Source organism: Gossypium arboreum, chromosome 10, assembly GCF_025698485.1.
Source record: "Gossypium arboreum isolate Shixiya-1 chromosome 10, ASM2569848v2, whole genome shotgun sequence".
Taxonomy (NCBI): domain Eukaryota; kingdom Viridiplantae; phylum Streptophyta; class Magnoliopsida; order Malvales; family Malvaceae; genus Gossypium; species Gossypium arboreum.
This window is the reverse complement of record NC_069079.1, coordinates 121026019-121038852: the sequence shown is the minus strand read 5'-3', so window position 1 is coordinate 121038852 and position 12834 is coordinate 121026019. Positions and strand designations below refer to the sequence as shown.

Here is a 12834-nt window from a genome sequence, read left to right as displayed (position 1 = left end):
AACAAAAAAAAGGGGGACAAGACAACAGTAAATGTCTCGTAATTCCAGGGCATAGTGTACGTAAATAAATATTTAGAAGCTTAATCTATAACCGCTATTATCAGAGTAAATTGCATTTTATTGAAGTCAAATCATAACAATAATCTAATCTTAAATAAATACTTTACCATAATTTATTATTATTATTTTTGTGTTTTTTTTTTAAATGGTTTATTGCTAATATTTTGTTGGGATAGAAGAATAATTTCCAAATAAATCCAAAAAAAATTTTAAAAAATAAAACAGTATGAAGGGCCCCAAATTTCAGATTTGAAATCGCAGCGCGAAATTAAGAAAAAAAGAAATACTGTTAAAATTCCCAAACAACCCCCGTCTGATTTCATGAGAGAAAAATAAATGAGACCCCAAAATAAAATGTTGACCAACTGATTTTCGAATCCCCATTATTTATTTTGTTTCTTTTTCTGTGATTTCGAGTAGTTTGGGGTTTAGCAATGGCGAAGTTGGAGAAGCCTGTTTTAGCTGAAGATAGTTTATACGGATTCAAAGAAGTAGCTGAAGGAGCGGCCATTTTTGTTCAGAAAAAGCTGCATTCACCTGGATTTGAGAATGTTAGTTTTTTTTTTTTTACACTAATTTTAAGCACATTATTTAATTTATTTTGGAGCTCTTTTTTTTTTAGATATGAACTGAAAGATTCAAGTGCTAAAATGAGTTAAATTTGTTAAGGAATGTCTCTTTTCATTCTTTGTAAGTTGAATGAAAACATGTAAATCCATGGAATCATGATTATTAATGATTAAATGAGAAATACTGGAATTTATGTACAAAATGTGAGTGTTCAAGGATGGAAATTGTTTCATGATTTTTATTTGTTTTGAACTTACCCAGTTAATAAAGTGTTAGAGATTTTCAAGATTTTTTATTTTCTTTTTGTGCTCACATGATCTTATGTTTAACAAGGATCATTAATCCTTTTGATTTTCAGTTGTAGTTTGCCTTAATTTTAAGAAATTTCAATTGGGAATTTTCTTGAACTTCACTTAAGAAATTCCAAGTGTTATGCATACTTATATATAGACTCCTTTGGGTGGGTGCGGGGTTAACTAAAAGAGTTTCTTAAAGAAATAAGAAAAAAATTCGAAATTACATGAAAAAACTAATAAATTATGAACTAAGAAGTTTTTCTGAATGGGTTGAAAACTGGATTTGATTGAAGGAGCTAAAGGAATGACGATTTTGTTTAGGTTGCATATAGCATTGCTGTTGATACAGTTTTTAAGGCTAAAAGTTGCCTTTTGCTATTATAACCATGATTTGAAATAGGCCTGAAATTTTGTGGCTTTTGGGGTTGAATTACACATTTTAGAGATGAAATGACTTTATTACGTTCATCTCTCTCTAGACTTTTATTTGATTGAAAAGCGTTGCCTATAACAAAAAAGTAATAAACTGCTGAGTCTTCTTGTTTTCCTTTTTCTCATTTCAGGTTGATAACAAGCATAACTGCAATATTGAAGATTTACAGGCTGTAGGAGATGATCTTTTGTCAAAGATTCATAATCTTGAGAACAGATTTGCTACTGTATTTCTAGAATGCAGGGTTTCTGAACTGGCTGTTGCTGAGTTTGATGACGAGATTCGACTTTGTTTAGCTGAGTTAAAGCAGTTGTGTACTCTTTATTCATTTGCAAATCCTAAAGGAGCTCATGGATATGATTGTTTGGACACTTTGAGAAGTTCAGATTTGATTAGTCAAAAACAGCAGGTTTCTCCTTGTCTAGAAGATAGTGGTCTGGTCAAGGAATTGCCAGCAAAATTAATAGAGATAGAGAAGCTTAAATCAGACAATTTGGCCAAGGATAATGAGCTCAAGGCTTTGAGGAATCGGCAAAAAGAGTTAGAAGCTCATATTTGTTCCGTTGAGAAGCAGAAAAGCCAGTTGGAGGAAAATATGGAAATAATGCGGAGAGAAGTTGTTGTTACAGCTAAATTCTTGGATGATTTGCGGAGTGAAATGATGGAACTTAATAGCAATATGGATTCCCGGATGTCTGCCAACAAAATTCTCGTAAAGAAACCTTCAGAACTCGAAGAAGGAAAGAAGGGCATGGAAGTTTATTTATCTCAACTAGAAGAAGAAAATTTACTTTTATCAGAAGGGTTATGTTGTTTAGAAGAAAAATTAATGTACCCTAATGATGGAAGAGAGTACTGTCACGTGGAACTACAAATTCCAGAATTTGATGCTACGAATTTCAAAGATGAGATAATAAGAAGATTGGAAGATGAAATGGAGGTGCGAACATTTGTTATGATACAGAAGGTTGAAGAGATGCAAAGGCAATGGTCAGTAGTTCAAGAAGAGTGTGAGTGTCTCAAAATCGAAAATCTTACACTCATTGAAGAATGTAGTATGCTTCAGAAAGCAAATGAAGACCTAAGGAAACAAAAGATGGAGTTAAATGTGCGGTGTACGGTCCTGGAAGTAGAATCGAAAGAATCAGCAAACGGTTGTTCTAATATGCCGAACAAGGTTGACAACCTCCAAAGAGAGAACCAGCTTTTGGAAGAAGAAATTTCGGCTCAGTTGCAGAAAAAAGTACTCCTTCAGGATGAAATTTTGGCTCTTAGGGAAACAATTAGTGAAATCAAGTTTGAAAATGAAATGCTGGAAGCTTCTTTTGCGATGCTATTGAGAGACTATGAAGAACTTGAGGCTGAAACAACCTTATTCGTTCAGAAAATCTCTAATAGTTGCAGTTGTGGCAAAGTTTTCCTTGAAGAAGCCTTGGGAGCTCAAAAAGGTTTGCTGAAAAATGAGCAAGCCTACATACGGGTCAGTGTTGCTATAGTTTTTCCATTTCCTGCTAGTTGATCAAAATCTTTAACATAAGTTACTCTAAAAGCTCACATTTCTCTTTTCGTGTCAGGCTGATAACAAACAAAACTGCAATACTGAAAGTCAATTTATGGGAGTTGAGCTTGCAGAAGTTTTAGATGTAGATGACTTGTATAAGGCCCAGCTTAAGAGGTGCGTATAAGCGGTAGGGTTCCTGATCTGAAAGATTTGAATTATGTCTTTATAACCTAATATCTGAGGGTTTATTTCTTACATTTTGATAAACAATTATTTATTATGTTCCATTTTTTTTTTCTGACAAGGTGATTTTGTGTCTAATGAACTTGCCTTATCTGAATAACATGATAGCAAGCAGTTATATATATAACTTCTAGGTAAAATCACAAATTAAGTATTCAGATCAACTCTTAGGTTAGTATGATAAGAAAGCTGCATAAAGGATCCAAACATAATATAAATGTAATATACCAAATGCAATCTTAATCTATAATCTATTACAATTAAGCTCCACAAATACAACAATAGAACAGTCAGCTTCTTATTGTTATGCATCAGCAGTATATATAAGAAAAGAGAGAAAAGGTATTTCTACCGGAGCCTTATGGGGCTTTTGCTACTTCGAACTTGAGAAATATTTCTTTCTCCCTCGCTACTCCTTGTATGTACGCTAACTTGATTCCAGAATTACCTCTTGGGGCTGGAATTATAGGCTAGCCAAAACAAGTCTTGGTTGAGGTTTGTTAAAACTTAGAACTATCACTAATTTTCTTGTTTGCTTAGGCTAGCTAGAAAATGGAAGGGGAAAGAGATAAATAATAAGCATTGTATGTATGCAACTGTCATGGTAAGGGATTGAGCTGACAGCCTTAATTTGCTGAATAAATAGTCTCATATGTATTTCATTTCGTGGGTTGCACATTTGTCAGAGGTTTTGAACGGACATGAGATTCTTAAGCTGTGGATATGAATACTAACAATCTTCTGTAAATTTTGTTTTTGAAGGATGTAAGCACTCATATAGACATTCCTGCAAATTCGACAGGTGAAGGTGTTGGAACAAAAGACAGACATGAATGCAAGGTACCGACACTTGAGATCGAGATGAGTGCTAGGTATTATATGTGTTGAAGGTGCAGGATTAAACGAAAGACATGGATGCAAGGTACCGATATTTGAGATCAAGTTCAGGTAGAAGCTGCTGATCCTCAATGTAGCTTAAAGCTGGCGATGGCAGAATGAACTCGGTTTTGGATTTCTGGATAAGTTTGGTTATATCTGTCATTGATAAGCTGCCTCAACAACCCTAACAGCACTTTTCATCACTCCCTAGTCTGGGGTCTGGGTGACCGGGGCAGAAGTTGTAGATTTTTAGTGTTAAGGAAGCAGTAATTAAAACATAAAATGTAACAATGGCAGCTTTGGATTAATGTACACTATATTTGCAGTTGGTAATATACCAGTAAACTAAAAAGTGTAAACCTTGATGTTATTGATTGAGCAATCATCATGAACTTGCTTTAGCATTTATTCTTCCTCTTGTTAGTATAATTTAAATTACAATAAAAAAAATATAACATAATATTTAAAATTTTTCTTTTATATATGTATAGAAATGTCTGCTGGGCTAGACTTTATGGAATGAATTATGTCAAATTAAAATGTAGATACTAAATCTTAAATTTTAACATAATAGAGGGTTGCAACCACAAATTAACCTAAAACAATCTATACCTAACACAACTATTTTTGTTTTATTTTTGGAAAAAGTTCAGTAAATTTAAATATATTCAAGAATCTAATTATGAAGAAAATTAGTTTTAATTGTATTTATAGAAAAAAAGGTACTCTCAATTATTGTTATACTTATTATTGTTATATTTTGCAATTATTTATTTTCGATAAAAAGAAAATATTAATCAAAATAACTTGCCAATATAAATCCCCATAGCTAAGAAAGTGAATGTTAACCTTTTAATTTTATCTCTCTTTGTTTGATTTAATAAAAGGATTCGATGATTTAAAAAAAAATTTAAATTTTTAATAGTAAAGACATAAATTAAGTCATTAAATTAATAAGAAATTAAAATATAACTAAAATAATTTAATTTACTGGGTAGGTAAAACAAATAAATAAAACTAACTACATAATATTTCTGTATATGATAAAGCCAATAAAAGAAAGTACTAGCATCTTTTTGGAATCTCCTCAAATATCTTCAATCTTTAATTTGTTCTCAAAGCCATTTTAATCAAACAGTTAGTAATTTTGTTGCATTCTCTAATAAAATAGTGAATGATTCAAAATCTTATGTTCACCAATAGATGATGAATACGTTTAATGATGATTGAATTTAAACTTACAATAAAAGCAATTTTAATGCTATTTTAATAAAACACTTAAAAATTTGACAAATGTTATTTTAAATTCATGAATGTTAAAGTAATGTATATTTATGGATTAGGTTTGAGAATTTAATTACCTGCCCGATTAATGGCATTTCTAGAAGCAAATTGTCCAATCAACTAAACAAATAACGTATAGAACATTCGATAATAGCTAATAAGTAATACTAGGGGGTATGTGTACAATATTTAATTTAATTGAGTGTTTATTTTAATTTTTGCATATTACAAATTAAAATAAATTATGGTAATTATTCAAGCAGCTATTATCAAAAGTGTTTATAAGTCAGGTTTAGGTATAACATTAATATATTTTATATTTGTCCAAGCTTATAAAAGACTAATCGAAATCTATTTTAGGTCTGCTTATGTTATTTTTTAAAATATTTATATTATTTTATTTTATAAATTTTTTTGAATAATTGTATTATAGCTTCTGATTATATCTGTTTTTTTTTTACATAATGGCTACAACTATCCATAACTTCTTCCAACCCATAAATAGGAGGATAATGCGCTTCAACGCACTCGAACTTACATCCTCTCGAGTTAAGACTCAATCGATAATTTTATACATTTTTATTTATTGAATTTTTATCTAATAATCTTAATATTTTAATGTTTAAATTAGAATAATATTATATATTTAGTATAAATTTATTTATTTAATGTATTCTAAATTACATAATATATAAAGATAACGTAATATAAAATATTATATATTTAAAAACAGTTCGAGCTCAAGCTTTAAATATTTAAGCTTGAACCTAGCCCATATTTTAAATGGGACTAATTTTTACCTAAACTAATTTTCCAGATCTAATAATTTTTCTCAAACACTTTCAAATTTCGATTATATCTTTCGACTTAAATATATAACTCAACTCATTAACAGATATTTAAATTATTTATATTTAAGTCACCAATTACTTACAAGCTTGCTTACTCAAAACTATAATTATTTTTTATATTTTTGATATTATTTGATTTCGAAACTATTTTTATTTGACATCTATTGAACTCTAAACAACATTACCCTTTTATTAAAAAATAAATTGATTGTATAAATAAAATAAAATAAGAAAAAGGAGAGAGTAGAGCGGTGGCGTCATAAAGCAAACAAGGCAGTGACCGAGTCACTCCAAATATTTAATGACGTGGCATAAAGCTATTTGACTCCCAAAAAATATAAATTACAAAATAAAAAATAAAAAAAGCTAAAAGTTTTAATACGTGTCACTTTGTGGTAAATCGGCGCGCCTCTCTCTCTTCTTCCGTAAATAAATTAGTAATTAAATTAATTGAAAAAAATCACCCAAACAGAAAATTATGAACCAAAAGAATTCTCTCTCTTTTATGTAATTTATAAATTTCACACATGCTTCTCGCTTTTGATCTCTCTCTCTCTCTTTACTTTTCTCTCTCTCTTTTTTAATAATTTTTTATTTTTCTGAACAGATAAAATTTCTATTTCAGTTTCCTATTTTGATTTTCAGGGAAAAATAAACCCCGCATTTCAATACACGGAAAGGGGAAGGGAAATTCATTATAGACTTTCGCAGGTACGTCTCTTTCGTCTTAAGTTTTTCTTTCATTTTCAACAAATTTCAATAAATTTTTCTTCATTTTTTAATTTTTTTTTGGGATTTTTTCCGTATTGTTATTTGACTTTTGGTATTGTTATTAGGTGAAGAAATGAGTTGGAGCTCTATTCTTGGCCAAATTTAGGGCTTAGGACATAGTTATTTTTGTTTGATTTTTAATTTGCTTTTTTTATTAAATTTTGAAAGCCAAATTAGGGTCTGGTTTTGTAATTTTTTGTATATATACATGTATTTTGACAGGGTTGTGATCTTGGGTAATTTTGAAGGCAAATGAAGCTAATGGGTTAATTGTATTAGGAAAAAGAATTAGGTGTAGGAAAAAAATATGACTGATTTTGAGGCTTTACAACAAAAACCAGAATCTGCAAATGACGTCAGAGCTGAATTGGAAAGGGGTTTGGAGGAATTGATGAGAGGACATTTAGATGATTGTATGTCATTTGCATCATGCAGTTCTAATAGAAATCCTGATGATGAGGATGACGAGGGTGATCAGCTTGTTCGGAGGAGGAGAAGGTCTGATCTTGAAGGTGATGATTTGGCTGAGTCATCCGCTGCTAGAAGGCGGCATTCTAGGATTTTGAGTAGATGGGCTGCTAGGCAGGCTCAGGAAATGATGACTACGATGGAGAGGAGGAACAGGGAGTCTGAATTGATGGCTTTAGCTGGTTTGCATACTGTTTCAATGCTGGACTCTTCGTTCTTGAGAGAGTCACAGTCATCTGCTTCTAGGCGACAAGGGGGGAATGTTGAGAGGCCTAGTACTCAGGCTTCTTCAATTTTGCAAATGTGGAGGGAGTTGGAGGATGAGCATGTCTTGGATAGGGCACGAGAGAGGGTGAGGGAAAGGTTGAGGCGGCAAAGCAATGCTGATAGTAATACAACAATGTCTAGTACAACTTTGTCTGAAAGTCATGGGAGTGAAAATCCTGGGAGCATTGTAGATGTGAGTGAGAGCGAGAATGACTATGGAACATGGTCGCATGATCAAGGTGTGTCACAGAATGATCGTGGGGATAATAATGTGTCTAGTAGGGAGCACTCACCTGATCTCGGTGAAGTTGAGAGAGAAAGGGTGAGGCAAATTGTTCGTGGATGGATGGAGAGTGGGATTAGTGATCATTCATCCAATGTTACCCAAAGGGCTGGCAATCCTAGAGCTGAATGGCTTGGCGAAACCGAACGTGAGAGAGTTAGAATTGTCCGGGAGTGGGTGCAAATGACAAGTCAGCAGCGAGGTATTCGTGGAGGACGGAGAGAAAATCAGTCAGCGACAGGTAGTGTGCAAGTTGATCCCGTTCGGGAAGGCTCAGTTGCTGAGCATGATGCACGCCAACCAGATCATATTCGTAGGGACTTGAGGAGGTTGCGTGGTAGACAAGCAATAATCGACTTGCTTGTGAGGATTGAGAGAGAAAGGCAAAGGGAACTTCAGGGTTTGTTGGAGCACCGTGCTGTATCTGATTTTGCTCATCGTAACCGCATTCAGGTTAGTTGGCTATCATGAAGTCTGTTAAGTTTGTGCTTTTCCAAGATGGCACTAGCTCCCATGCATTTGTATGTGCTGCAATTCTTTTCTTTGTTTCAAGTAATTATATTCAGCCAAGCTGTATATATTTGTTTTTGACTTTTCTAATTAGCAGGAAATAAAAATTTGCTTGATTTTAAATTGAGTTGAAGTAAACTCTGCATATTTACTATTGTACTAGTGTTGGCTACTTGATTTTGCACTTATATTGCAGCATACTGGCATGGTCTCTTTCTTATTTTTGTTTATAATACAAGGATTACAAGTTTGCCTCTTCATGCATGGATATTAGTTCTGTGGTTTGAGTAAGTGTTTCAACTTCAACATATGTTGTAGTTCAAAATGAGATTAACCCGATTAATAAGGTATAAGGGTTCAAAAGCTGTTTTTCTGGAAAATTTGTGGACACAAAGCATGTTTGATTGGCTCAACTCTTGGCTAGACTCAATTTTTTGTTTAGCTGCTCGAAAAGCTTGAGCTGCAGAAATCCCTGGTTATGTTGGTCTAACCATGAAAGGCATAGGAGTTTTTGGGCATTGCTTAGGCCAAGTTAAACAAATGACTGGTTACTGAAAAACTAAATAATAAACATGAAATCTCCCTCTTCCTTTATGTTGCTAATAAATAGTTTTTGCACTTTTTATTTAATGATTCTGACCTGAGACTGTAGTTCTAAATAACATATTGAAGCACTCCTTGGAGTTCCTTGAAAATGCAGTCTTTTTGCCATATTGTTGGTTGCATTTTTTTTTGGTTGTTTGAAGCTTTTCCAGACCATATTCTTTCTTCTTTGAGCATATTGAGGATTTTTGTTGAAGGTCTAATATTTTCTTACAAGGCTTATGCTTCTGCTTTGACTAACCAATCAAGAAATGAATAAGTAATAAAAACAGAAAAGCATGTGAAACAGAGAAAGCATGACTCTAGCTTTTTCTGGAATGAATGCATTCAATATCGAAATAAGAGGCGTTTTGTGCTTTTCTGCAACGGCATTCCTTCAGTAGAATGAACATCTTAAGTATTTGCTATAACCATTGGAATGGTGCATTAATAGTTGACCAATCTTGTATCGAACTAGTAGTCAAAGTTAGGTGACCATGACCTTCAATGATGCCCTAGGCTGAGCTAATGCTATCATATTGACATATACCTTGTTGTCGCCTCCTTTTTTCAACATTTTTCTCCTTTGTTGCTGCCTATATATAAATTAAGATGCATACATATTCATGCAAGGCCAGAAACCAAGAACACTCGTGCTTTTGCTTCTTGATAGACTGGGTATATCAGGGCTAAGAGTGAAAGTAACATCAATATATATATATATATATTTTTTTTTTCAAGAACATATTTAATTTTGTTAAGGTAAAAACTATGTTGATGTATTGCATTATCACACATCTTGTCATGTATATATTTTAAATGCCTTTTCCTACCTGGGTTTTTATTTGCATATACGGCTATGCTTACCTATCAGCGCTTTTAACTTTTCAGTCACTGCTCAGAGGTAGATTCTTACGAAATGAAAGACCTGTTGAAGAGGAGAGGCCAACTTCAGTAGCAGCAAGTGAATTAATTCAGTTAAGACAACGGAACACTGTATCTGGTTTGAGGTATGGATATTTTCCATTGATGCTCACGGTTAAGAAGTTTTAACGGTTAATAATTTTTTTTTAATAATTTGTGAAAGGTTGATGGTTTGAAAGTAATGTTACATTCTGAGGAATTTTGGCATATAATACATACCACAAGATGCATTGCTTGAATAATACATGGGATATGGTGCTTGGGATTGACAATCTTGCTATATTTTTGTTGATGTACCATACAGCTAGACCTCATTTAGAGGAGGGGGTTCTGTTTCCTATTATACTATGTAGTTATGTGTTGATCTATAACATTCTCCAATTCATGGAAAATTGGAACAACTTAGTTTGAAATTTTCCCATTTGTGCTTTTATGTTTGAGAAACATAAAAAGTAGATATTGCCAGCAAACAGTGATAAAAATGTGGTGTGTATGGTTTTTTTATTAAAATAAGGCATGGATCACTTTGCAGTTCGTCTACCTGCCTCTAGATTATGGCTTGAACAATCTTCGCAATTCTCATTTCAGCTTATTCAAGCACAAAACTTTTGTACTTATACTTTGATTTTTGTATTGCCATTTTTTCCCCATTTAGGGAAGGGCTCCATAACAGATTAGCAACAAATGTCCAAAATCAAGTGGACAGCAATTCTGAAACCACATCTAGCAATGTCATCAATGATTCTAGACACGAACTTCCCCAAACAAACATGTCACCAGATGTCCAAGGAGAAAACATTGAGCGTACACAAAGTGGCATCGCAGAGTTGCCTAATCAAACAGGAGTTCTGGTTAGGAACATGGCTGTTGAGAGCATAAGTTGGCAAGAAAATACTACCCAAGGTGGGAATTGGCGAGAACCGGCTGCCAATGATGAGAGAGGAAACTGGCAACAACCAACATATCCTCAGTTCAACGAATTGAGAGACAACAGTACAGAAGTAATGGATACAAATTGGCAAGAAAGTTCAGTTAGTGAGCATCGTCAAGAAAATCCTGGAAATGACAATGGAGAAGCAAATCGTCCACAGGGAGCCCAGAGGGTTTGGCATGAGGGTCGCTCTCAAGAAGCTGTTGATAATTGGTCGGAAGGGCGTTCTGGTCATCCAAGAGCACGTCGTGCAATCCCGGTTAGAAGGTTGAATAGATTTCACCCACCCGAAGATGATAATGTGTATGGTATGGAACTTAGAGAACTTCTGAGCAGGTATTTGATCTCATATTTGTTTTTTTTCTCTTTACTTAAAACAGTTATACTTTGATGGTTGACTTAATTTAATTTGTAGGAGAAGTGTCTCAAATCTGCTTCGAAGTGGTTTCCGGGAAAGCCTAGACCAGTTAATACAGTCTTATGTGGAAAGACAGAGTCGTTCACCCATTGATTGGGATCTGCATAGAAGTTTGCCAACTCCAGCCTCCCCAGCGCCTGATCAAGAGCAGGAGAGGGGTGAAACAAATGATGATCAGAATGATACTATTAACAGGCCTTCACTGGTGCTACCTTCTCCTCCAGTGCCACCACCACAACCACTGTGGCATCATGATTTACATCACACTAGGTGGTCTAGGCACAGCATGCATAGATCTGAAATTGTAAGCCATCTTTCTTCATCTGGCAACTGTATTTTACCAATTGTACTGAATCTGATTCAATTCTGTTCGTAGAATTCTCTGTTGGTATTAAGTTTTCCATTGGAATAACTTTTAACATATAGAGGTGGTCTAAGAATTGTTGTTGTGAGTTTCATACTGAAGATGAAATTATTTATGGAAGTGATCCCATTTGGAGAGACATTTTGTTGGGTAAGTAATTGAATTGTGTATCAGGGATTTTGTTGTCTTCCCCGATTGTGGTCATCGATGTTGTTTACCTATCCAAAGGTGAAACCACAGTCATAGTAATCAATTTCAAAGCAAACTCTTTAGGTGACAGCTGGATTTAATGATGTTTCTGTTTTTTATCATTTTAGGTTGTCAGTCTTGGTTAGTTCGATACATGCTGAATATTCTCTGGAAAGGGGCCCGCATTTCATATTTTGAGTCCCTATACAAGGTATATATTACTCTGCATCAAGTTTTTCACAGGGCTTCTTATTTTCAGCAGGAATGGGAGATGATCAATGATCTAAGAGCTGATATGGCAAGACTCCAGCAGGGCATGAGCAACATGCAGAGGATGTTGGAAGCCTGCATGGATATGCAGCTGGAGTTACAGCGATCTGTCAGGCAGGAAGTCTCTGCTGCTCTGAATCGTTCAGCTGGTGAAAAAGGTTATTAAAACCATTATTCTGGATTCTTTTATTTCCGTGCCATGAGGTAGTTTTATATTGTTTCTGTTTTCAAATTTCACTTGCATTACAGTTTTGAGTGCAGAAACATCAGAGGATGGGTCGAAATGGGGTCATGTAAGGAAAGGGACTTGTTGTGTTTGTTGTGATAGCCATATTGATTCACTATTGTACAGGTTTACCTTCTTAAACTTTTCTAAAACTCCTTGTGTTCAATTTTCGCATATGATATTAAAATCCTTAGATTTAAATGTTGGTTTGCAGATGCGGACACATGTGTACTTGTTCAAAATGTGCGAATGAGTTGGTTCGGGGTGGCGGAAAATGTCCATTGTGTCGAGCACCAATCGTGGAGGTAATCCGTGCATACTCAATACTGTAAAGAGAAGATTGTTATAGTTATAAAAAGCTGTAAAGAGTCATTAAAAAGGGTTGTTGCCTGTGTTTGTTCTGATTATATGTAGAATGCTATGGTATGCAAGTTTATAATTGGAATAACAATTGGCATCATTGATTCATTGATATATGCTTAAATAAAATGTCAGTCATAATATTCATTCCTCA

General features: G+C 34.0%; 2 protein-coding genes across 19 annotated transcripts; both read left to right on the top strand.

Moving 5' to 3' along the window:
* Positions 1 to 325: 325 nt before the first annotated feature.
* On the top strand, positions 326 to 4390 carry LOC108488524 (uncharacterized). 4 transcript variants are annotated; one of them, XM_053020643.1, is made up of 4 exons: positions 326 to 611; positions 1490 to 2839; positions 2934 to 3034; positions 3906 to 4390. In XM_053020643.1, exons 1-4 carry the CDS (start codon positions 495 to 497, stop codon positions 3907 to 3909), a joined length of 1572 nt encoding a protein of 523 aa, XP_052876603.1. In that variant the 5' UTR covers positions 326 to 494; the 3' UTR covers positions 3910 to 4390. The 4 variants fall into 4 exon arrangements, with proteins under 4 accessions (XP_052876603.1, XP_017648292.1, XP_052876602.1 ...); XM_017792803.2 differs by having other exon boundaries at positions 3866 to 4390; XM_053020642.1 differs by having other exon boundaries at positions 2934 to 3047.
* A 2129-nt stretch (positions 4391 to 6519) lies between these two features.
* On the top strand, positions 6520 to 12809 carry LOC108489053 (uncharacterized). Of its 15 annotated transcripts, none has more exons than XM_053020150.1 (9): positions 6520 to 6624; positions 6763 to 6828; positions 6954 to 8359; positions 9890 to 10008; positions 10578 to 11189; positions 11269 to 11575; positions 12087 to 12252; positions 12356 to 12446; positions 12535 to 12809. In XM_053020150.1, exons 3-9 carry the CDS (start codon positions 7196 to 7198, stop codon positions 12650 to 12652), a joined length of 2577 nt encoding a protein of 858 aa, XP_052876110.1. In that variant the 5' UTR covers positions 6520 to 6624; positions 6763 to 6828; positions 6954 to 7195; the 3' UTR covers positions 12653 to 12809. The 15 variants fall into 15 exon arrangements, with proteins under 15 accessions (XP_052876110.1, XP_052876108.1, XP_052876106.1 ...); XM_053020148.1 differs by having other exon boundaries at positions 12084 to 12252; XM_053020146.1 differs by having other exon boundaries at positions 6522 to 6624; positions 12344 to 12446.
* Positions 12810 to 12834: the final 25 nt, after the last annotated feature.

Coding starts and splice junctions, on each gene's coding strand:
- LOC108489053 (XM_053020141.1), top strand. CDS start 7,196: ATGACTGATTTTGAGGCTTTACAACAAAAACCAGAATCTGCAAATGAC. Junction 11,576..12,083: donor GCATGCATAGATCTGAAATT/GTAAGCCATCTT, acceptor TCTTATTTTCAG/CAGGAATGGGAGATGATCAA. Junction 12,447..12,534: donor ATTGATTCACTATTGTACAG/GTTTACCTTCTT, acceptor GTTGGTTTGCAG/ATGCGGACACATGTGTACTT.
- LOC108488524 (XM_053020642.1), top strand. CDS start 495: ATGGCGAAGTTGGAGAAGCCTGTTTTAGCTGAAGATAGTTTATACGGA. Junction 612..1,489: donor ATTCACCTGGATTTGAGAAT/GTTAGTTTTTTT, acceptor TTCTCATTTCAG/GTTGATAACAAGCATAACTG. Junction 2,840..2,933: donor ATGAGCAAGCCTACATACGG/GTCAGTGTTGCT, acceptor TTTTCGTGTCAG/GCTGATAACAAACAAAACTG.